General features: G+C 39.5%; 1 protein-coding gene across 1 annotated transcript in view; it reads left to right on the top strand.

The window, feature by feature from the left end:
- The first annotated feature begins 264 nt into the window (after window positions 1-264).
- SETD3 (SET domain containing 3, actin N3(tau)-histidine methyltransferase) overlaps window positions 265-25,094 on the top strand; it is a 62,279-nt gene continuing 37,449 nt past the window's right edge. The window contains exons 1-2 of the mRNA XM_014872002.2: window positions 265-400; window positions 24,545-24,654. Of these exons, the coding sequence (XP_014727488.1) occupies window positions 24,552-24,654 (103 nt within the window). The 5' untranslated portion in view covers window positions 265-400; window positions 24,545-24,551. The remainder of the gene's footprint in view (window positions 401-24,544; window positions 24,655-25,094) is intronic.

Raw genomic sequence — 25,094 nt, 5'->3', positions numbered from 1 at the left:
CCCCGCCTCCCACCCAATCCCGCTGCGTCAGCGGCTGCCGACCGCGGCAGGAGGCCGACGTGCTGCCGTGTCCTAGGAGCGGACCAATCGGAACGCTAAAGGGCAAGATCGCGAGCCTCAGAAACCAATAGAGACCTGAAGGCGGGCCAACAGGGACTGAATGGCAGCCAATGGGAGCTCTGCCGTGCCCCTTCTGAGGCTGGCCGCGAAGGATTGGCCGCCCCGGGCGCGGGTGGGGCGGGGCCTTCCGGCGGGCTGCAGCTCGGCCAATGGCGGCGGGGGGCGCAGAATGGGCGGGGCCGGGTGGAGCCACCGCCTCCCCACCGCGGGCAGCGGCGTCCGGCGCGGGCTCGGGTACGCCGCTCCCTTGGGCCAGGCAGTGAGCGGCCGCTGGCGGGAGGTAAGGCGGGGCCTGCCTGGGCTTCCTCCCCTGGCTCCCTCCCCTGCCTCAGCCCCTCGCCCCGGCGAGCACGGGCCCTTCTTCTCAACCCTCCGGGCGGCGTGGGCTCGCCCCGCTCCGCCGCCTCCTTCCCCGCAGGAGGGGCCGCTCTTTCCGGACACCCCCTCCCGCCGCCCTGGGGCGCGCTCCGCGGGCCTTACCGCCCCTGCCTTCCCCCGCATGCCCGGTGCGGGGCTGGTCCGGGCCTCCTTCCCCTGGGAGCCGCCGCCTCCGTCGCGGCTCGCCCCGGCCTTTCCCTCTCCCGCTTCCCGGCCGGAGGGGCCGGCGCTGCCCCGGATCCGCCGTGGACGGGCCGAGTTCTAACCCGGCCTGCGCGGGTTTCTAATGAGCGAGGCGGCGGCACTGGCGTTTTCACTTGCCCCATTCCCCATCGAGAGGCTGATAGAAACGAAAGTAAAGTGAATGGCTTAAAACTGCTTTCCCCGTGATGTAATTCCTTTTTTTTTTTTCCTTCTTTTTTTATATGTGGTACGGTTTGAATACTCTCTGCTCCTACTTCAGCTTCCCTTAGAGCCCCCCATACCCCCGGCTCTCGGGGTCTGGCTCAGGGGCGGTTCTGCGGGTGTGTGGCTCCTCAGAGCCCTCCTCTGGCTGGAGAAGAGTGCTCTGGTTTCTTTCTCACCCGTCTGCAGATTGCTTTAGTAAAGGCATTAAATTTTTTGAGCAAAAAAGAGGAGGGTGGTTAAAATTAGAATAAATCCTAAACTAACTATTGACAGAGGTGCTACTCCTGAAACAGCCTCGGTGTTTCAGCCTTCCCCTATTGCTGCAACAGCTGCCCGTCCCATGAACCCTTCCTCCTCTTCCTTAACCCGCAACACTTGATTAGAGTTGCTTGAGCTGAGGCTGTGCTTTGCCTTCAGTTCTTAGCAAATTTCTAAATTTTGAATTTGGCATGCAGTTTTTTTACCCCTACATTCAGCTATTAGAACAAGCTCAGTTCTTCCGTTTAGAAGTTGTCCCTCACAGTTCAAAGCTACTCTTGCCCCAGATTTGATATCTGCTCTTCTGGATGGACTTGTCCTTGGAACCTAAGCTTGCTCCTGAGATCAAGCTGAAAGTGGATTGTCTTTGTCCGTTTTAAGAGCATGTAACGTAGGCGCCTGTCTAGTCAAGTGACAGCTTTGTTCTCTGAAAATTGCTACAATGTTAGCTTAATGTCTCGCAAGTGTTTCTGTTTTCAGTTGTAATCTCAAAACGGTCAAGTGAAACATAAGTATTTTGTCGGTGAGTAAACAACTGTGGCATTCTGGATGTCCACTATCAAGTTCCCGGTATAAAATAGTAAGCCAGTGTACAAGTTGTTGGAGGGAAAGGCATGATGGGCTCAAAGCCTTCCTGACGTTTTTGCTCAATTAAGTAACTTAATATGGTAGAGATTCAAGCATGCTGGCTTGTGCCTTAATAAAGTTTTTCGTTATGTTTAGCAGAGATTGAAGTATATATTTACACTACAGTTGAAAACACATTCTTGATGTGTGCTGAGAAATAGATTTAGGCTGTTGGCGGAAGAAATGCCACAAACCCCCAAATCATTTGTAATCTGTATATCACTATTTCCAGAGATGGCCTGATCTATTGCTGAAGTCAGATGTGCCTTGAAATAGAATTCTCATTTCAGTATGGTACAGAAATTTAGAATAGACCGTATTATGCCTCTGTATGGAAAAGTGTACATCTTGATGATGTTTTCATTGTAATAAATCTATTTAGATGTGTCTACTGTATCTATGTAATACTTCATCATAGTGGTACTGGTTATGTAGTTAATTTGATAAATTGTGTATTTTTCAGAAAGTATTTCAGTGATTGCTCTTTGGAAAAGGATAAAAAAGGCACTTTAAGGGTACTGGAGGTCTTAATGGATCTGTACCTTTTCTAGTAGGCTGCATGAGACCTCATGATGCCTGTGGCTTAAGCTTTTGGAAGCCTGGATAGTTCTGTTAAGTCTGCCCATACTGATGGCTGAATTCAGGGTGGTTTGCTTTATTCTCATTTAGGAGTTATATTGTGTAAAGTGAAGTTAATATTTTCTAAATTAAGAACATTATTTAGGAACATGCAGATAAAGACAGTACATAAGGGTTTTTAATTAATTCTGCTCTGAAGGAATTAGGAAAAGAAGGTTTGTGGGAGTCTTCAGGAGAAGAAAAATTCCAGCAAAGAAATAAAATTACAAAAGTGAGTTGGCAAATTGGTAGAGTTTATCAGCAGCTTTTCTTCAAAGAGTAAGTACTTCTTCTTTTCTGGTCAAATAGCTGTCTGAGGATCTGATTCAAGAGAGAGGCAAGGGAGTTAAGAGCTCATTTCCTGTGGATAGTTAGTAAACTATCTTCCCTAGAAAGATCAGTCAGGTGTTGATAGTAAGAAGCACTCCATCTGCTTAAGAAAGCTTTAATGGGAGGTCAAGGGGTATAGGGACAAACCTATAGTAAATAATAGTTCCAAATTAGCAAGATGATAAAAGTGAATTAAGAAATATATACTTTCTTTTGAGCTGTTCTATTGGATATGTACTTTTTTTTTGCCCTTCAGCATTTTGTACTATCTTCAAATTAATAATTTCTTACCAGAAGTTTATGTTTAATGCATGAGGCAGTCTTGTGCTTAGTATCTAGCTAGGTTCAACTGAGTGGGGAGGGAGATAATGTCAAAATGACAGGACTTCCTTTTTTTAGTAGATTAGTAGTAACTCAAGCATCTGAAATCAGAATACTGTCAAGACTTGTTTTCTTTGATTCCAATTATAAGAATAAATGTCTTTTGGAATTTGATTCCCAACAATTAGCTAAATTTTTTGTAGTTGGTGTTTTTTGTAAGTGTATCAAACAAATATTTAGCTAATTTTAGTAGCTTATTTTGATATTATTCTGCAGACTGGCTTCTTCCCAATATCACAGCAATATTTTATATATCATCATTCTTTCCTTAACCTTAAACTGTAATAGGATTAGCAGTTCTTTGCAGAGTAGATGTATGCAGTGCATAAAGCAGTGATTCAGTCTTTCCTCTTTTCCAGATGCTTTAGGCTTGTGCTCATGGTTGACAAACCTGTGGTGGTGCAGCTTTTTATAGTAAAGGGAATTATTTGCTTCTGACCATCCTTTGCCAGATAACTTTTTAAAGGCACTTCAGCTTCCTAGGTTTGGCTTTAGTTGACTAATAAAGTTTTTAACTTTGACTGTTATGTAAAATATGAGAAAGAAACTCTCAAAACTAAAAGTACAGCAGGAGTTCTTCATTGTTCCATAAAAATGGCCCATTAGTGTTGTCTGGCCTTAGTCTTGTGTATTTGGAGCTAGACTTGCCTTTGTAGCAATTAAGAGGTGACTTCATGCCCAAGTGCATTTTAACATTGCTTTGCATTTTTGGTCTTGCCCTTCTTCTGCTTTAACCTTCTTTGCTCCCTTTTTCTGTTTTTAGCTGCTCTGCCCTACATAGCCTCTTGCTTGCATCTCTTCTAACAAATGACTATTCAGTTGCTCCTTCTATCCCTGCCCTTCCTTTACCACTTCTCATGCTGTTCAGGTAGTCTGTTAATCCTTTTTCGTTCTGTGAAATAAGGAAGAATTAGAGTAATATTCTTTCATTTCAGTTTTGGGTTCTGTGACCAGGCCAGAGCAGCAGACCTGCAGGAGGATTCCACCTGTATGTCTGACCTGGGCTGAATCATGTAGAGATGTGAATGACTGTGCTTGAGATCAGTTTTACCTCCATTACTTGTTTTTACAGGCTCTGAAGTTGGCCAGATGTAGGTAATAGATAAAGCAGTAATAAAGGAAAAGACATTTTTCTGAGAATGTAGCTGCTAATGTCCTATTAGGGATCAAAATACAATATAACTTCTAACTTGAGAGGTATTGTTTTACTTTTCAGAAGGATTTTCTGAGACTGATGTTAAAGTCTGTTATGTACTGGAGGATGACAGATTAGTTGGCTTATTTTATTCTTGGGTATATTCCCAATATCTCTGAAGGAATTGGCTAACCTGTCCTGGAAGTGCCTACAGCAGTGTTTGAACACATGGTTTTCAACTAGTGTTTTAATGTAGACCAAAATAGTTTCTGTAATTGAAGATGGACTGTAAAGTCTGTCAGTTCTATTCAGTTGCTTTTTTATTGATTCTGTTAAGATACTGATAACCTGCACTGAAAGGAGAGGAGTCAGTCTCTGGGGCTCTTATGTTAGCTGTCTGAGTCTAGCCTCTTGCGTGCAGATCAGTCTGTAGGTTGTCCTTTTCATATGTTTGTATGTATTTTAGAATATGATAAATAGTGATGGCATAATCTCAATAAAACAAAGTCTCTTACATTACAAATCCCACCTGTATTTCTTAGTTAATCTTGCTTTGTCTTTAATGCTTTATAGCACTACTGCCCAAAGTTTTCAAGTAGTGTTTCAGAAGAGTAGGAAGAGGATGTGGTGTGTGGATTTCTGCTTCCATGTATTGCAAGGGAAGTCCAGAACTTCCCTTGGGTCTTGCCTGGTGTGCCCATTCTCATGCTAAGCTAAGGAAAGATGAGTTACTTTGTGGGAAGGGGTTGGTGTCAACCTACCAGCAGCCTGCCAGGCAGACTGTTTCCTGCTCTTGACAGGTCCTGTGAGGGTTGTCATTGTGGCTACTGTTAGAGGTGCTTGGTTGTCTTTATTTGACGACAGTTTATAGATGTAGCCCATAATAACTTCAAGAACTGAGAGAAGGAGATTTTGCATTTAAGAACTTTTGTATTGAAATATTTCTGACAAGGCCTTCTAAAAGATCTCTCTTTACAGGTTTGCCTCTGGGTAATTCAAATAAACAGTATCTTGACGTCTACAATTATATAATTTGTGGAACTGTATGTCTACTTTGTCCCACTGCTCAAGTCATCAGTGAGGATGATTATCAGTGATACAGATTATCCCAGTATTAATCCCTGGGGTATGCTCATGGGACTGGCCTCCATTCACTACAACCTCTTCAATCCAGCAGTGCAGCCACTTTTCAGTCCACCTCACTGTCCACTACTTTAGTTGACAGCTCATCAGCTTGTCTGTGTCTGCAATGGTAGATGTTGTTAACAGCCTTACCAATGTAGACATGAACAGCATCCACTGTTGCTTTCTTCAACAGCTTCCCTCCACCCAGCACTGGTGAAGCCACATCTGGAGTGTAGTGTCCAGTTCTGAGCCCTCCAGTGTGAGAGGTGGAGTTACAGGAGAGAGGCCAGTGGAGGGGCCACTAAGATGATTAAGGGACTTTCCTCATATGAAGAAGGGCTGGGAGAGCTGACACTGTTTGGCCTAGAGAAAACAAGGCTCAGCAGGATCTTCTCAGTGTGTATAAATACCTGAAGGGAAAGTGTAAAGAAGGCAGAGCCAGGTTTTTCGGGGGTGCCCAGTGACAAGAAGTAATTGGCACAAACTGCAACAGAGGATGTTCTCTCTGAGCATCAGGGAATACTTCTTTATTGTGAAGGTGACTGAACACTGTTTGGAGACGGTCTCTATTCTTTGAGATTTTTAAAAGTTGTCTGGACATCGTCCTGGGCAGCTGGCTCTAGGTGGCACTGCCTGAGCAGGGGGGGTTGAAGAAGTCAGTCTCCAGTGGTCCCTTTCAGCGTGAGGGTTTTTTTTTTTTTTTAACCTTGTTTAAATATCTGTATTCCTGATCCTATTTCACCAAAGATAAGTTCTTCCTTGCATCAGATCTCAGGGCCTGGGATCCCTGAAGGAAATTCTTGTCACTGAAGAAGACATGCAGTACCAGTTGTCTTTTCTGTGTCCTTTGTCATCAGGTTCCCTGGCCCCATTCATCACCAGGCTCACACCTTGCCTTCTCTCCTCTTCCTTTAGCTCCTGATGCACCTGTAGAAGCCATTCTTACTGTCCTTCTTGTACTTTGTCCCTTGCCGTATTCAACTCAAATGGGGTTTAGCTTTCCTGTCCCCACCCTTGCATGCTCAAACAGTACCTTGATTTCTCCTGAGTAGACTGGCTGTGCTTCCACCTCTTCTGTTTCTTTGAGTTTTGTCAGGAGTGTCTTGTCCATTGATGCAGACCTGCCACCTTCACTTAACATCCTGCACATAGGAATGGAGCATTCCTAAGCTTGGAAGAAGTGATCATTAAAAGTCTCACCTCTTAAGATCTTAAAAATGGTAGAGTAGTAGCAAAACAGCTTTTTTTCCATCCTTCAGTTTTCAATTGTATACTCTTAGAAGAAGTGAAGTAGTAGGCCGCTAGAGCTTATTTTGTGAAACCATGAACAGATGCCTGAGTTAACAAACACCAGATTACCCTTGTACATCAAATCTCTAGTTCCAGGCAGCTATGTAAAAAAAAAAAATAGTACTTTTACTTCCCCCCTAAATACAGCAGTATATAATTTATCATTTTCAAAAGGAGAAAGTGTTAGGCATATAGATGCTTTTGTTATGCTTTTGATACCTGTAGAGACAGCATTTCAGGGTTTGTTAAAATGGTTCTGTTTTACTGCATTGCTAATCACTACTCCTTATTCTGGTTTTAACATTTGTTTTTTCAGACTTTCACTGGGATACAACGAGTTGTCACCAATATGCTCTTCCATTCTTTTGATAGAATGGGACAGAGGTTGATATCAATGTTCATATAGTTGGTTTTCTTACTTCTTCAAAGCCAGTGATAAAATGCTCAGATCTTCCAATCTTCGCTGGTTCTCTGCACGTATCTACAGGTTTAATCAGTTTTGTCAGTAGAACTCTTAATACAAAAGCATTTCTTTAATGTATCTGCATAGTTTCTTTCTTGTTGAATATGCTGCTCAGAAATAGCTGCTGGCCTGTATCTAAACGTCTGTGACTCATTTGTCCAGGGTTTAGTTTTTTACGTAAACAAAACTGACTTTTCAAAATAGGACTTACAACCTTCTGGGTCAGTCTCCACTGCCTTGTACAGTCTGTGGCATCTGGATGGTCTGTGAGCTTCCAGGTAGCATGGTTAGAGGTGCTGGGAATTCAGGAAACTGGTGATTGACACATTTCAACAGTCTTGTTGTGGAATTCTAACCTCTGTAAGCCAGCAGCCATTCTACAACTGCTACTGCTCACTTTGGAGGGTAACTGCCTGTGTTTGGATATTCCTGGTATGTCTTGATGTTTGGAGGCTGTCATTGATGTGTGTATATATATATAGATATAGATATAGATATATATGTGTGTGTATGGATCTATGATCTTGCAACTGGATAATCTTTTCTTTGGAAACTGCTTTTTTCAAATGAAGTGGATCTTAGATGGAAGCTGAGCTGTGTATGGATGAATTTCTTTGCTTAACAAACATTGCATGGGATAGTATTTTTGGACTTGTAGAAAGTAATAAGGGTTGGCTGGTGAAGAAAGAAATGCCTGGTTACTTTGGATGACCACCTACAATGTGTAATCTTCCCCTTTGCTAAGCAGAGTTGTATTGATAGCATATTAATATATTAACTCTACTTGAAATAGAGAAGCATCCATTTCCTCTGGAGTATGCTGCACCTGATTCTGTCAGTCAAGAGCAAGTAAAATGGATATTGTCAGACCAATTTGAGAAGCTCTGTGTGCTGATACAGTGAGTACACTGATAGAACTGTAAAATTTAGAGTTGCAGAAAATGATTGTTTGGTTTTCATGTGGTTATCAGATTAAGATTGTATCTGTTCTCTGCCCCATTTCCAAAAGTCAGCATTCAAGCAGTCATTTGTTCCCAGCTGATGGTTGGGAACAGTGAGCTCTGTTAAGGGCTCATGCAATTACAATTTTTGCATTTGTCAATGCCCTATTTGAAAATAGAATTCCTGTTTTCAAGACAATGACAGATAATATTATGATTTCCTTCTGTCACTATAGGATGCCTGGCTTCTACAACCTGTTTCTCTGGCTTACTAAGTTTTTGAATCCATGCCTGAATATAAAAAAACTGGCCTATTGCACTTTGAATTTGGGCAATTAAAGGAAAAAAATGAATAGACTAATAGAAAAGTTGCTTGCTCGGTTCTGTGATGTCTGAGAGTTGGTCTCTGTGTGGTTTGGAGGTATAGTGTAGAGTTTCATATAATGATATAAACAGCCAAAAGCTTTGCAAACTCTAGTAAGCAGTGATTGTAGTCTTAAAGGCATGGTGTATGCCTAGTTTGGGAAGTTAGTGTAATGATACCCGTTTTATTTGTCATACTGGGGTTTTGCTGTAGCACTCCAAGACAGCAAAATTCTGTGCAACTTTGAGGAATGTTTCACCTTCTGTAAGGATAAAGTTGTATCTTTTCCAGAAAACTCTCAAATGGCAGTTCAGGTTAATAACAATAAGCTGGTTTGAGCACATTTCTGCAGCCTTCTGTCCTGACCGTATATGACATGTTGGCCTAAGGCCTAGGACAAGAGTGGTCTAGTTTTGGAAAGTACTGCTGCTCCCAGAATGCATTTTTCTCTGGTGGATAGAGATTCACCAGTGTCACCTGCAGCAGATATCAGGTGCAGCTTTGCTACAATAGCCACGGTGTTGGCATTCAGTTCTGTCCTTTGTGTCTCTCAGGAAGAATTACTCGGTCTGAGTTGCAGACATCTCTATCTATTTACAAATTTGCCAGACTTGTAGATAATGGTTCTATTTGTGGTAGCAGGAAACTCAGCTACAAGAATTGGGAGTCATAATACCAACAGCCAGTCTTGCCTGGCATCATGCTGTTGTTTTTTCCCTTGTTTGAGATTATATTCAGTAGGAACAAATTCTCTTTTTGGGCTGGTGGATGTAAATATCATCTTGCAAGTGTTGTGGGTGTGACTTGTTGGTTAATGCAATGTGTGTTCGTGGTCCTTTATGGCCGAAGGAGACCTGGCTGTGTTGCTGGTGAGGGACACAGGCTGTGGCTGTGGCAGCAGGCCTTGAGGCTGCTGCTTGAGCTGGATTCTTGCTGCAGCACAGGAAGCCATGCAGGTCTCAGATGAGATGGAAGGTGCAGGGTCTACAGGGGCCTGGGACTATTGAAAGTCCAAGCTGGATTATCTTTGCTGTGCAGGAATGAAATAGGCCCAGGAAACTAGGAAGGACAGTATTTAGAAATAAAAACATTGAATTCTCAGTTTGGAGGGGTCAGAGGTAAGATAAGCTCAGGCTTCCTAGAGGTTTGTAGGAAGACTATGGAAATCTTTTCAGCTCTTTGTCTGAACATTTTGAAATACTGCTTGTAGGGTCTGGTCAGCCCCACTCTGTAATTCAGTGCATAGCTGGGGGTCAAAGGGATTGGTTGGTGAAATGATTAGGGGTGCGCACCAAATTAAGACAGGGCAGGAAAACAGATCCTCAGCAGACATGTTAACAGTTTATTAGTATACTAGAGGCAGTTACCTTGTGAAAACATGCTGGTCAATCTTTCTGCCTTAATACAGAGAGGAGGGTGTTGTTCAGAAAGTTATATGGCCTTCTTAGATATTTTAGAACTGGAGTGGGCAATGTGCTTACTCTGTAATGTGTTAGCTAAAATGAATGTTTAAAATATTTCTGCTTTGGCTTGTGTTGTCACCTGTGAGCATACAAAAAAAAGTGCTGCCTAGCAGTTCTCCTATCATTCTTCTAAATTGTGAGGATTAACATTCTGAGAAGATGATGACAGTTTACAGTACCTTATAATCTGTATACATTTTGTTTGTTACTTCATGAAACATCTGAAAGCTCAGGGATGAAGCTAAGTAACAGTTAATGCTGCTGTGTCTTTCTTGTTCCTTAGAGCCCAGTAAATGTGTATGTAAAAAGCTTTATTTCAAACCGCTGCAGAGTTTGAGTAAACATGGAGGAGACTGTAAGGTCTCAAGTTGCCAACTATGAATTCCAGAAGGTATGAAGGGGCTTGAAAGAATATGCTGCTTCATTATCAAGGTCTAGAATAAAAAGATCAGAAAACTGAGAGTCTTTCACTGACACTTCTAGACACCTTCTGGAATAATCACCATTTTTACCACTAGCCGGGGAGTGGGCTTAAGGCAAATAGGTTTGGAAGACTTTTTGACAGTCGTTAAGCCCTCTATTACATCACTTATCAGGCATTCATAGCAGAAACTTACTACATTTTTTTTCAACGTGCATAGCTCTTAAATGTTGTCAGAAGTTCCTCACCCAACTGTCAAATAGAACTCTTTTGGGATTTAGAAATGTGGAGTGCTTGGTCTGCCCCGGGTGGTTTGAGGACACTAAAATTGCAGTGAATTGAAGTAATTGTAACTGGGCTTGAGGGCTGTGATCTCTTCTGTAAGGGTTTGCCAGCAAAAGAAGCAGCTCTGTAATAAATGTATTGATAAAAATGTTTCTTTCAAGCTATTAAGGAGAGTCCCCAGAGTATTTCTTATCAATTGCATTGCAGTAAATCTGTGCACTGATACAACTTATACATTGGCAACCATTGTACAACCTTGCTATATAACACTCAACTTTCCTTGAACTTCACATGGAATGAATGACAGTAATGCTCATTAATTATTTCCACAAAGGAGCAGTGATAGATTTTTGTATATATGTGTACAATGAGCTGATGTTGCTCTGCACCCAGAGCAGGAAGGCAGGCCAAGTGTACTGTCTGTGTGGGTAAAAGAGCAGTGCATTCTCATGGAGGTGGAGTGCCACTCTGAAGTTTTTGCCTCTATGCAACCATGATCCTATATCAACATGATCTGTCAGGTGTCTTTCAGAAGTGTACAAGACACGCAGTATAATTTAACAGCAAACCCATTAACTGGCATAGCTATTCCCACATCTTGGAAAGGTTAAGAATAGGTACACAAATACACAATGGAATTCTCCAAACTTGTCTTTTCATTGTTCACACTAGTTTATGCTGTGGTTCCTGGCTTCAGCCTGGAAGCCCTGAGAATTCAAAACACTTCTGGACCATGTTTTGTTTGTTGTGGTCTTACAGTGATCCTAAACTCTTCTGGTCAGGATGAAGTGCCACCAGTACCACCTCTGACTACATGTTTAAGGAGTTCAAATGCTGTAGAAGATTGATTGAACAGCTGTGCTTCATACTGTTAGCTAGGAAAAAATACAGCAGTTACTTTAAAACTGCTTAGAATCCCTTCTTTAAGTACAGGGTATTCCAGGAAGCAACATGAAACTGTAGCTGAATCAGATATTTATAATTTCAAGCACAGTTTAATTGTGCACTCTGGGTAGTGTCAATTCAGTGTCCAAATATAGATACTTAAGTGGTTTTTTGTTTCCAGCAGTGGTATTGAAACATTCAGCCAATTTAAGTCTGTACAAGACATGAATGTGTAATGAAACTCATTTTGAGGGCAAGAATTGCATATGTTGCCACATTGCCTAGAACAAGTCTTAAAGCTTGTGAAACTTATTTTCTGCTCTAGATATCATCTTTCCTTTCCTGCCTTTCATTAGAGTTATTTGCAAGAGGTTTTTCGTAACTTTGTGTACATGTGGCAAGGACTCTGTGGGTAGTAAGTTCTTTTAAGTACAATGTAGGTGATGTATCTGATGTATGGTTACATCTGCAACTCCTGGCTGCTTGGAGGAGTGACTTCAAGATGAGAGCTGGTAACATGAGAAGGGCACAGGAACAGTGGCCGTCCCTTTATAGGATGTGCTGCCTATGCTGACTGGAGACGTGGTTTGTCAGTATGATGGCCCTACGTAATTATCTAATTAGAAGGGAGCAGTGTAGGAGGCAATAGTAAATCATATTGGAGTTGCAGTATGTGAAGAAAGCAGAGGGTAGGCAAAGGTGTTAAAGCGAAAACTAAGCTGAACTGAGAGGAGAATTTTTCAGTGCATAGCAATAATTGTGGGCCCAATTGCTACTAGGTTGCTTGAGGGCATTCCACTTACGTGGAATTATTGTTGCAATTTAACAGTAGTCCTTGGCATTAAGTGTCTTCAGCTTTAAATCTCTTCCTTTGAGACAATCCAGTTAATTGGAATATATGTTATCGCCTAGTTATGTGTTATTTATGCTATTCACTATAATGCAATTAAAAAAGGACTTTAAAAAAATTTACACAGTGCTACCCAGATTTTTTTTTTTGCTATCCAGCCAAGCTCTGTTCCTTCTGCTCTAGCTGTTACGTGAAGCAGGTCACAGTAAATATGTAGTGATATGTATCAATATGCATCAATCTTTTCTATTCGTTCTAGAGAATCTGAAAAAAGTGGATGGTATGCACGCACACTACTTTTTTTTTTTTCTCAGTAATACAGATGAGGGAATGGGTTACATGTTTTTAGTAGTTCTTTCCCCATTTAAAGAGGTGCTGCCTGTTGGGTTTTTTTTTGGTTTTTTTTTTGGTGGTTGAAATTGCTATGATTCTTAGTGACCATGACAGAGCTATGTGAAATGTTATTTTGGGTTAAAAAACAATTGCCATGGAGATATATGCTTGGATAGTATCATCCTAAAGTCCTAATTGCATGCAAGGCCTTGCTGAAATTTCAAAGTGCATTAGCCATCTTGAGCAGGGACAGAACATCTGTTCACTCTGGAGCAATGTAGAATGTTACAGTGTTTTTGTTGCACCTCTATTAACATAATATTGCTTAATTTTAACTCGTGTCTTCATAGTCATGAGTGTGACTAATTTTTTTACTTTTAAAGTAGTCTGACTAAGCAAAATACAGGAAATGTTGGCAGTTCCTAGCTTTTGATCTCATTAGTCATCATTAATATTGAGATTTCCATGAAGACACTTGGTAAAAGTACCAGCATGGCCAAGGAGTTGCTATCTGAAATGACATGATGAAGTGATTTGGAGCCTTGTTGGCACATTGCAATGGCAAGTAGAACATGTTGTGTTAAGCCATCACAGGACCTATTTTTTAAAGTTGTGGAATATTTAGATCTTTATAAAGCCATTTAAGTACAGCACAGGTAGCACATAATTACTAGTTCATGTCTTAGCATATGAACACTTTTACTTAAGCATTGTGTAGTACATATGTGCACAGGATAACAGGTAAAATCAAAGTAACTTTATGAGTCTTGTGTAGCTATGACATACTGGCTAATATTTTGATCCATATTAACATTTCTGTATTTATGGCTTTAGCCTTTGGGAGGTTTTCTTACATGAGCTAGAGGGGGCTACAAGTGGGAGTAGATCTAAACAATTATGGAGAGGCTAGATCTAGACAACAGCTAATCTTGTTTTGTAGACTAAACTTTTTCAAAGTTTCTTTTAAATGCTGAGGGTGTTTCTTCTGGGATTATACCACCTTAGCAAACAGCTCTTCCAGGACAAAACATCTAAGTAGTCTTCTAATAAACAATCAATATGTATTTTACATATGGGTTTATTGAAGCATATGTCAATCATGTGACTGTCTTATGCCTTGGTAAACAGCCTATATGAAGAATTAAGAAAAAAGATGGTCTAGCTGAAAAACAGATGCTTTGCAAGAACTGGATTTTTCTGAATAAGTACAAAAGCAAAAATATTATCTAACAATATGTTTTTATTTTCTTAGTTGATGTTAACTGTTTTTAAAGCAATGGCATACATATGCTCTAATTGTACTCAAACCCATCCTGTAGGAAGAGAAAGCATTCACTTGGAAGCATTAAGAACATGGGCATACATTTCTAATGATTTTTTTGCCAGTAAGTTCTTTTCATTAGTGAAGGCTAGAGAGACATTTTCTGTGTCACTCTTTATTTTTTCCCCATTGGGGGGAAAAATTATTCTTAATCAGTTACATTTATTTAGATGATCGTACTTTTCATATGGTAGTGTGTCTACTTTAGAGAACAGAAAAGAAGATGCTTGTGAGAAAGAAAGAAAGAAAAGAGATGCTTGTGAGAAGCAAGTATCCCAGAGAGGGGAGACAGAAGTAAATGGTACCTACCTCCTGAAGGGAATAAAATCCATCTGCTAAGTCAGAAAGATGAGAAAAGGTATGGGAAGGAAATAACTGAATCAAAAGACATGAGGCTTTCAAAGACTTTTTCTCAGGAAGACTGTTCTTGTTAGGAAGTGATGGTGACAACCTATTTAATTTGCTTTACCTGAGCGACAAAATGTTCAGAGTCCTATTGCAAATACTACAAATAGATCATGTGCTTAAATCCGGTCTTTGATAAGAAAATAAAAGTGAGTTTATGTATGTAGTACAGGAAGCTGCCCTGGATAATTTCACGGGCCTCCTGAAGAAGAGAATCTTACTACATTGCAGCTTGGGCTGCAAGAAGTAGCGTGAACATATTGGAGAAAATCCCTCTGTCTTGTTTTTCCTATAGTTCTCTAAGTAGTCTGCTCTTGGTTGCTGTCATTTACTTTTCTTTCCTGTGGTAAAAGACAGGGTGAAGGAAGAAGAAAAATGAAGGGGACTATGGTAAGGATGAAAACTGTATACTTTACAAAGAAACAGAGCACAGCAACTTCTCACTATTCCTCCAGGAGATGGTGAATGCTGTTCAGTGCAGTTCTTTAAATGGGAAAATATGAGGGAATGTAGTAAGAATTTTTTAATCAAGAAGACTGTGGAGGAAGACCTGTGACTTTGGGGGGGTCTTGAATCCAGGAAGCAGACATCAGAAAGGGAGGGTGCAAGGGTAAGCAGAACTTCCTAAGATGAATTGGAAAAAAAGTGCAGCATGTAACCATATGTGTGTTCCAGGATCTCTCTCTTCCTGCAGAAAATGCATATCTGGAGCTGTGGGTTGCTGCTGGAGGTGGCTTTCTCGACCTGATGTTCAAATGAAAAGCCTAAGCAGCTAGCCTATATTTTATATTAAATAAGATGTTCAGATTAACTGGCAAGAAGGGACTGCGTTTGAGAGGTGCAAGTTGTTTTGGGAGAGCAGAAGATCCTAGGGCACTCTGTGTTAGTTATGTTGTGCATTGGACTGATTCTAAGTACAGTATCTTGCCACGAGGAGCACGTGTATCAAAGATAGCTCTTCAAGGAAATTGTGTGGGTTATGGCTAAGGGAAACATAAATTCACATTGTATTTAAAGTGGAGTGTAGTCATAAGTGAAAAAATATGGGTTTTTCTATTATGAATCTTATTAATGCTTTCTTTAGGTCATTTTTGTCATCATTGTCATCAGTGTTACAGAAATACTTCAGATTGTGTTTTAAAAATAGGCTGCCTTGTTATTATTCCTCTATATAGTCACAGAAGGTCCGACTTCCAAAAGAGCTTGCAACTTAAACAGAAGAACAGGAATGCTGGAGAAAGAAAATACACAGACAGTGAACTACGATTATATTTGTGTTTTGGGACAAGCTTGTAGAGGAATTGGAAGAAAATGGAAAAGGCAGTCATAGGAGAGGAGAATTAATAGCGAGAAGGGGTGGAGTACATCAGAGGTGAAAGAGCTGGGGGGAAAGGAATTGAATCAGTAACTAATTAGTCATTTATTTAGTAGGAACATTTAGATTAATACCTTAGGAGTGATGAGAATGTTAATGTGGTTTCCAAGTGACATGATGTAGGTGGTTTTCAGAAGAAAATATAGCGTTCATTGTAAATGTATAAGCTGAATTTTTCTTAAAGATCACAGATCCCTTCCTCCACCCACACTGTACTTACACTTCTTGATTTCATCTATTTGCTATGAAATGTATTTACCTTTTTAGCCACAGTCATAAGATTCAAGTTTAGGAGAAAAAACCAAACTTGATCAGTGGAAGCAAAAGATCACATTCTGCGTAAAACTGGTTATATCAAGTGTAAAATTGTGTTCTCCTACCTACAGATTGGATAACTCCTGTCAGTTGCCTATAAGCATTAAGCTTGTCCTTTAAGACCCTGACTTCTTAACATATGTTGATATAAGAGATGATACACTTCCCTCTATGAAGTAGAGGTGAAAAGGACTTTGGCTAGGCAGTCAAACTAGAAAAAGAAATTGCAGACCTCATTTGTGTGCATCCCACTCATCTGTCCTCCCTTTTGATGCAGCCAAAGAACATATCCCACAGCCACCTACAATACTCACCTCTCCTTGCTCTTTGCATGGCTTGAGAATTCCCTTGTCTTCTCCTTGTCTGCCCTTGTTTACCCATATGTATCCTTCTAATACAGATTCTAGATCTGCACCCTTCTGCCATCTGTGCCCATATGTGCCAAGTAGATGCATGGAGTGGTAACTATTATGTAATAATGAGAACATAATGTAATTAGCATCTACAAGAATCTGAATTAAAGAAAATGCAATGTTAAGATGCTGATCTGAAATGTTCTGAGTCCTTGAAGCAAAGTTTAACTTGGAGAGGTAATTCTTGCTGTGGGAATTCCTAACTTGGTTGGTATTGTAAAAGTCTGGCAAATTTTTGGGTAGTTGATTTACAGCTCTGCAAAGTAAAAAGTTATAGCTGAAGCAAATAAGGCTTGTCAGCTCTCTCTGGTGCTCAGTTTGTCCTGCTTCACCCGTCAATTTGGTGGATGTTTTCAATCAACTTTGGTTGAAGTGGTAAAAGACAGGGTACTTGACTTGACCTGCTTGCTAGAGGAAAAGCTGTGTTGAGAAAAGTTCACCTGCTTGGCCTGTTTGTCAGTTAGTGACCATGTGCACAGTTATATTGAAACCTGCAGAAGGAGATGCTGCCTGGCTCGTGTGGTCATGGGGGGAGGGAACAGAAAGCACAGTGCTTTCCATGGCATGTTTGCTGTGTGTTTTTTGAACATCAGTAGTAGCTGAGGCATATCTTCTATTAGGCTTGAATTTCTTACTTGTGTAGATCATATTTCAGCTAGATTTTTGGTTTTGGCCTCTGAAACAATATTTAACGAGTGCATAGAGAGCACTGCAGGGATTCTGACACCGCTTGAAAAGAAAGCGAGATAGAAGTCCAGAAGAAATCAGACTCCAGGCATCATGTAGGATAAATGTTTTAAAAATAGCACAGTTAAAAATTAACGTAGTGTTTACTTAGCACAGTGATCATATTCACAGTTTTGTAACAACAGTTGCAAACTTGTATTTTGTACCCAGTTAGAGAGAGGGAGAGGTAGGTGTCTTTACAGTGCTTAATGATCTTTCAATTTTTTTCCTATCAAACCTGCCTGCAGCTCGATGTAGTGCTGCAGTGAACTTCTTGGTTGTCATGTGTATGTGAAGAGCTAGGGGACTTGCTAATGATTAAATGGAATTTTTTTTCTGACCTATTATTTGGAAAGATCTGTATTTTATCATGCAAGCTTGGCATTACTTCCATAAGGAAATGTGGTCCTGTGATGAAGTCAAATTCTCTAATGCCATAAGTATTAGGTTTCCTAAATAAAATGCTAAAGTAATAATTTAATTTTTTTTAATAAAGCAACAAAAAATACATTCACTTGTTGGCAGTTCTTTAGTACTTCTGGGATTTTGTGTGGACTTCTCATGGTTACCTTCTAAAGCTGTTAGGTGAACATGCTCATTTTTTAAAGCTGTAAGTCAAGAGGAGGCATATTTTACAGCTCATTAAAATATTATTTTTGTGTGTGATATGGAAAACAGTTCAAAGTCTGAACCCAACAGAACTACTCTTTGGTAGCAGTATTAGAGAGAGAGAGATGGATCATTTACACCCCTTGCTGCCAGTTTTGGCAAGATTCTTCTTGTCAGGCCAGCTGATACACTATATTTGGAAATGTGGCTGTGTTCTGTATTACTAAGCTTATTCATCATTGCTGTCAGTGCACTTGCTCTTTGGAGAATGCTTTCAGGAATTTTCAACAATGTTCATTTGAAAGAAAGCATGGCATAGTACTTAAAGCTATATACCAGAATACAACCAGAATGCTAAACTCAAAAAGAAAAAAAACAAACCCGAATCGCTTTTCCACGGAAATGTGTGCTGCTTCTTCAGGCATTCATAAAGTTTGTGGTTCATCTGAAGGATTTTTTGTTTTGTTTCTCCCCACGTAGTGCAGCTGTATTATATATATATATATAATATTTATTTATTGCTTCTTCTGTATTTATTGCTTCATGCAGGTACTGGCAAACACTCCTTTTCATGGCTGTGTAAAAAAGAGGGTTCATTTTTTTTTTTTTCTAAACAATAGTTTTAGTATTGCAAAGAAAGATACTTTTTGTCTGGAATTTTATTTGAAATGAAAAATATATTGTTTTTTTTCCTGAAGTTACAAATATTTCTTAGATTTCTGTTTTTTTTTTTTTTTAAATTGAAATTTAACTCTAAAATCAGTTTCATGAACTGAATTACAAAAAGTAGCTTCACAAAGGAAGCACACTTACCTTCTCCATATTGAGTCTCCTGCTATCATTATAACCCATCATTTGCTGGTTAAATACAGCAGAGCACTCCTTAACTAAACTTTTTTCCCAAAAAAAGAAAATTTCCATGAAATTGGATGAAGTATTCTGTTAGATTTCAGAAGTTTTGAAAAAACTTTCATAATCTTATTTTAGATTATATATTTTATAAGATATAATGTGTGACTTTTTAATGGTTCATAGACTTCACTGTGCTGGTATTTGGAATACATTTTCTAGACAGCTATGTATAGCAGCAAATCCTTTCAAATTATGGCTCTTACTAAACAATACAGCTGTCAAATGCATTAGGTTTAAATAGTTATTTCTGTTTCATGTAACTGAACAGTGAATGAAGATAAGTATGTAGGAAGTAGAAACCTGTTTCTTGATTGGGAATTGGATCAAAAAGTACAGTTTTGATCAAGGTAGATGATTCCTTAAAAGGAAATACTTCCTTAACCCGATATCTCAGTATATCAGTCTGATGGTTTTGCTTCTTTTTTTGTGTGAGAGAGACTTGCTGATTTAATCATGCATGCAGAATAGTTTCTCTGTAGAAATTCTGATGACTAAGAAGCAATAGTTAGACAGGATGCATGTATCAAAGGAGAGAGCAGAGAAACTTACAGAGCTTATTTCATATTCATATACTGGTAGCAGTGTACTGAAAAAATGCATTTCTGATTATGGTGCCATCAATCTTGTGAGCTGTGTTCAATGAACTTGTTTTTTTCCATGGCATGTTTGCTGTGAACATCAGTAGTAGCTCAGACAAATCTTGCATGAGGCTTGAATTTCTTGCTTGTGTAGACTATATTTCAGCTAGGTGTTTAGTTTTGGGCTCTGAAAAAATATTCAGCTAGGATGGTAATACGAATACAAATACAAAGCATTCTTCAAATTTTCCTTTTCATCATGTTTGGGAAGCTGAAGTTCACATCCTCTGAAATCAGCTTTATCTTTAGACATAATTCTTGGCAATACTTTCATTGGAATAATGGATTCTTGCTACTAACGTGTTTCATACAAGGAAAAATTCAAAAATTAATGCTGTGTACCATATTTGAACAGCTTCAAGAATGTTCTGAATGTTGTTCTGAACCCATGGTGTCACTTTTCATATCTCCATGTAAAATATGTGCACAGTTTTATTTTCTTTTTCTCCTCATAATTTTACTGATGGATGTTTATATTTCAAGCAGATTATTCTTCTCAATACAACTTTTGAAAAAGTAATGGGAAGCAAAACGCCTGCAGTATATTGGTAGTTGTGTATACAGAACATTTGCTAAGATTGTTTTTCCCCAATTTACTGATCAATTAACTTGCTTTATTCTTGGAAACGAGAAAACAAAATCCTTCAAATGAATTTCATTTTTTAAACCTACATATCTTAATACTTATGAATATGTTGATATAAACTATAATTTATCATTTTTGTCATGAAATAAAGTATGTGAATGCTTTAATTTTCTGATTATTCTAAAAATGCGAGGAGTTGTGCTTAGAGGGAATGTAGAAAACATTTGTATGAATTAACACAGAACTGCATTGTTCTTGCTCTTAAGATTTTGGACTCCATCTCCAATCCTGCTGTTGGATCCATTACAGACCCATCTGACTTGATTTTTCTTAAGAGCGGAAGAGTCTAAAATAAATATATCAGGATGGTATATAGGAGAGGTGAACACTCAAGTGAATAGATGATGTACAAATAAAGTCTTTGTGAAGGATGTACCATGAGAAAACTGCTGGGAGGGTGAGGAAAAAAAAAAACAAACCAGAAAGAAAGTCTGTATAATGGGAAGACCATGAAAATAAACTCTTAAGTTCATTTTTTGTTGATATTGTTATTCTTTATCTTTGTCTCACACTGCAGTATGGCTGGTGGACCTTTTATATCGATCCTATTTCCAATGAGTACTGTTATAAATTCAACATGGATTGCATAATGAGTGTTATTGCCCCCTTCATCTGAGCTGAAAAATGTTAAGGAATCTCATATCAAATGTAACTAACTGTTTGTGGTAGAGCAACACCTTTCAAGAGGATGTCCAGTGTTCATTCACAAACATCAAGAGATGTGATCACTGTGGTTCTCACATTGAATCTGTGGGATCTCTCCTTACCAGCTACATATGTGGGCTTTTCATGGTAGAAACTGTATTGGGAAAGTAAGTTATGCAACTCAAGGTGGACTGATAAAATTAAACAGCACAGGTGGGTTGTTTGAGCCCCTGACCTCTATCTGTCAGAGAGTGCTAAAATCAGGGGACCTGGATATGCCTCAGGACTTCACAGTTTCTGTTACTCAGAGCTAGTCTTGTTCTTGTTATATGTTTAATGTCAGAAAATGAAAGATGCAGTTTCTTTGCCTTCACTTTGGAAAACACCTTATAGTTTTGCCTGACTTTTTTTCTCCGTTTTTTCAGGTGTTGCTTTTCAGTCAGTTTTGAGCTCCTTTAATTTTGGGTTAATAAGTTAACAATGTTAACTTAGCTTGCTTCCTGATCATTTAAAGTTACTATTTAAAATAAACCTTGGGCTTGGTAGTTTCTTGTTCTCTCTATTTTAATGAAAAGGGAAAGCAGCCAGATTATATACTTCTCCTAGTAGAATTTTCAGCTGCTGGTCAATATATTGCATTGCTAATATCAGTTGCCAAAGAGCAAAACTTTTTGGTAGCATATGAGAGGAAATATGTAATTTTGGGTCAGCTAACTACACTGACCAAGGATAAAATTATTCTTTTTATATATAACGAATTCTCAGAACACCTGGAACCCAAAGTACTGCTTCTGTACAGTGATTTTTGGATTTTATGAATTTTACTGTACAATGTGTTGTAACTTAAAGCTGCTGTGGCTGTGGTGATCTTGATGAGTTAGGGAGATGTTTGACATCTTTGAGATGTTTAAAGTTGTGGACATGACTGTCTCTCTCCCATCTCACTGCAAAGTAACTGGACATAGACTCTTCTATGCTGTATAGGAAGATATTTACTGTATAGACTAATTATAGACGTGAGGATTTCAGTTGCATATAACATGTGAAATTGTAGGGAAAAAAGTAGATCTGGAGATTGAGAGGCTCCATTTTCTACTTTAGTTTCAAAGTTAAATCAGGTTGCTTAGGGCCTTGCCAAGTCAAATTTTAAAATTCTCCAAAGTTGCTTGGAGATGCTATTAAATCTCCATCCTGTTCAGTGCTCAAGTATCCTCAGGGTGAAGATATTTCCTTATGTCTATGTGGAATTTCCTTTGAGGCATTGTGTGTCTGTTGCCTGTTGAGTTTTTTCTGTGGAAGAATCTGCCTTCACCTGTTGTATAATTCCCTGTCATAGGTGAAGGCAGTAGTGGACTCCTTTTTATCTCCAGAGTGAACAAATGACATCTTTCATCTTATGTGGTAGTCCTTTTAGTGGCCTTTCTCTGCATGTGCTCCAGTTTACCAATACGTCCTGCTCTGTGTGGCCCAAAGCTGCAGTGCTGGACATGTGGCCTCACCAGTGCAAGCAGAGGGCAATGATTGCTTCCCTTGACCTGCTGTTTATGCTCTTGCTTATACTGCTCAAAATGCAGTTAGTTTTCACTGGTTTATGGGTGCTGGCTTTTGTTGAACTTGCTGTCTCCTAGAGTCTCCAAATCTTTTTCTGCAGAGCTGCAGCTGGTCCAGTCTGCAGCTATGATGCTGTATATGATCGTTTCCTTCCCAAATGCAGGATACTTTATTTTTGTATAAATTAACAAAGTCGCTTCTGGCTTCTTCCTCCAGTTAGCTGAGATCTTTCTGAATCCTGGTCCTGCCCTTCAATGTCTTGGCTGCTTTTCCCATTTTATATTGTCTGTAAATGTGCTGAGGATCCTTTCTGTCCTAGCATCCAAGCCTGGTGATGCTGGCCAGTATTGTCTACTGCACCTCATCAGTTGACATAAAGGATTATTGAGCAAAACTCTTTGAACTTCATGATTCAAGGAATTTTTTGCCTGCCTATTCAGTACGTGTCTCCTCAATTTGACAACTGGGGTGCTGTGGAAGGTAGTGTTAAAAGCCTTGCAATAAGTCAAAGCACTAGCAACCATCAGTTCTCTCTGGTCTGTGAAGCCACTTATTCTTCTGCTTAAGGCAGTGCAGGGTTTGCCTTTAGAAGTTTGTTTTCTGATCCCAGTCACATTTATGTCCGTCATGCCTGGAAATTACTTCATTTTAGAACTCATTCTACATTTTGTACAGTAAATGAGGTGAGACTCACTACTTTCTAGTTCTCTGGATCCTTTACTCTCTCCTGCCTCTACCTTGCTTTTCAGCTGGATTTTGTTTGTTTGATTTTAAGTTACAAGTTTCCTGTCATGAGCAAGTACCATGACTTTTCAAAGATGGTAGCCAGCAGCCTTCCAGAGACATCAACTAGCTTTTTCAATACTTTGGATGTTTCCCATCTGATCCTGCATAGATTCAGGTTACCTAGATAGTTTTTTGACTCAGTAGCTCCTTTTCCTCAAACTTTGCTACTAGATACAAAAATATGGTAAACCTGATAGCAGTCCTTGCTGGTAAAGACCATGCCCAAAGTGCTGGGTGTCTCAACTTTTTCTGTACCTTTCATCGCTAGGTAGCTTCCTGATTTAGAAGCTGCATTACACCTTTCCCAGTGTGTCTTCTGCTCATGGTAAAAGTTTTTCTTCTTGCCCTTCCCATTCATCTTCAATATCAGCTCCAAACAAGCTTTGGCCTCCCTCCTTCATTGTCTGCTTGCCTGGACAGTGCATCTATATTCTCCTCCAGTTGCCTGTCCCCAGTCCCACTTTACCTATGTTTCTGTTTCATTTGAGCTCTCTCAGTGAGGAGTCCTGTGTACAGTCAGCTGGTCTCCTGCTGTGCCTCTTGATTTTCTTTCATATTAGAAAGGCTTGTTTTGTGCTCAGAGAAAAGAGTCTGGGAAGATGACTGGCTGTCGTGGACTTATTTGTAGCCTCCCAGGTCATTCTGCTTACCATTTCCTGAGTGTGTCCCAGCTCTGTCTATTGCAGTGAGTCCAGAGTCTTCTTTTTCCTTTCCTTTCTTTTCTCAAGACTTACACTACAATTTCACAATTACTGCATCCAAAGCAGTTGGCTGTCTTATGCGTGAGCAGTTCTTCCTTATTCATGAGTACCAGATCCTGCACAACCCCTCCCCTAGAAGCTTGTTCAGTGCCAGCATCAGAAATTGCTCCCAGTGCATGTGAGAAATTCCCTGGATATTTCACACCTTACTGCACTGCTGTTCCAGGAGGTGTTGTGTGATCTAAGTTCTGCATGAGAACAAGGGGCACTTAATATTGGAATACCAGCCTAAGATGGTGTTCCGTTTACTTTGGGAACTGAAAATAAGTTTTCTTTAACTAGTTGCCTTGAATCACAAGAAGCTGCAGCAAAGATATACAGATGGTATTTTGATTTTATGTTGAAATGGACTTCTTAATTTTCAATTCATTTTGTCAAAATACTAATTCAGCTGCTGTTGGCCATGCAGCTGATGAGATAAAATAACCTGGTTTTCTATAGCCTCAATACTTTAGAATCCATAATATTTGTTCACAACTAATGAATTTGCATGTGATTAGATTAATTTTTCTTTTTGTCTCTAAGATTTCTAGTTTCTAATTACCCTGAAGTAATTAATATGCAACTACATGAAATATTGCTTCAGATTGCACTGTATGGCTCTTGCAGTCAGGCCATGCAAATAATACTTGCACATATACATGTGCGAGAAATTATTTCTCATTCTTTTCTTTTTTACATGACTAGTGAAAGATGATGTTGTTCATTCATACTTATATTTTGTTTCATTGTAATTAGTGACAGTGTGCTTCTTAATCTGTTTTAGTTGGAAGATGGGGAAGAAGAGCCGAGTAAAAACTCAGAAGTCAGGTACAGGAGCCACAGCGACAGTATCTCCAAAGGAAATGTTGAATCTAATTAATGAGTTATTGCAAAGTAAGTTTTGTTTTTATGCCTCTCTGGGAAAAGGGATGGTGTGCAAACCACTCACAGACATTTTCTTGCTGAAGCCAGTGAGTTGTATTTTTTCCGTAAGTGGCCAAGCTTGCTATGTCAGTGTGTTTAAGATAGTTTAGTATGCATCTCAGAATATCTATCTCTGTTAATATATGCCACCCTTGGCTTATTTAAATGGGTATTTATTGGACAGACCGTATTTGTGGCAGCATTTGGCTTTTCACTGGAATGCAAGCATAAATGCTGGGTGAGATTAGACTTTTAAACAACTAGATAACTTGGCATTGAAGCTTTGTCAAAAATGTTTTTCTCTTGTAAACTTGAAGAATTGCACTGTTTTCATTTATCACTTGAGCAGTAAGTAATTCAAACTGATACTACGGTAGGGAAGTTAACTGTGGGAAGCAGTAATACAACTC

The sequence above is a fragment of the Sturnus vulgaris genome, chromosome 6, assembly GCF_052056855.1.
Source record: "Sturnus vulgaris isolate bStuVul1 chromosome 6, bStuVul1.hap1, whole genome shotgun sequence".
Lineage (NCBI taxonomy): Eukaryota > Metazoa > Chordata > Aves > Passeriformes > Sturnidae > Sturnus > Sturnus vulgaris.
Note: the sequence above shows the minus strand (reverse complement) of the source record. Positions and strands in the feature narration are given on the sequence as shown.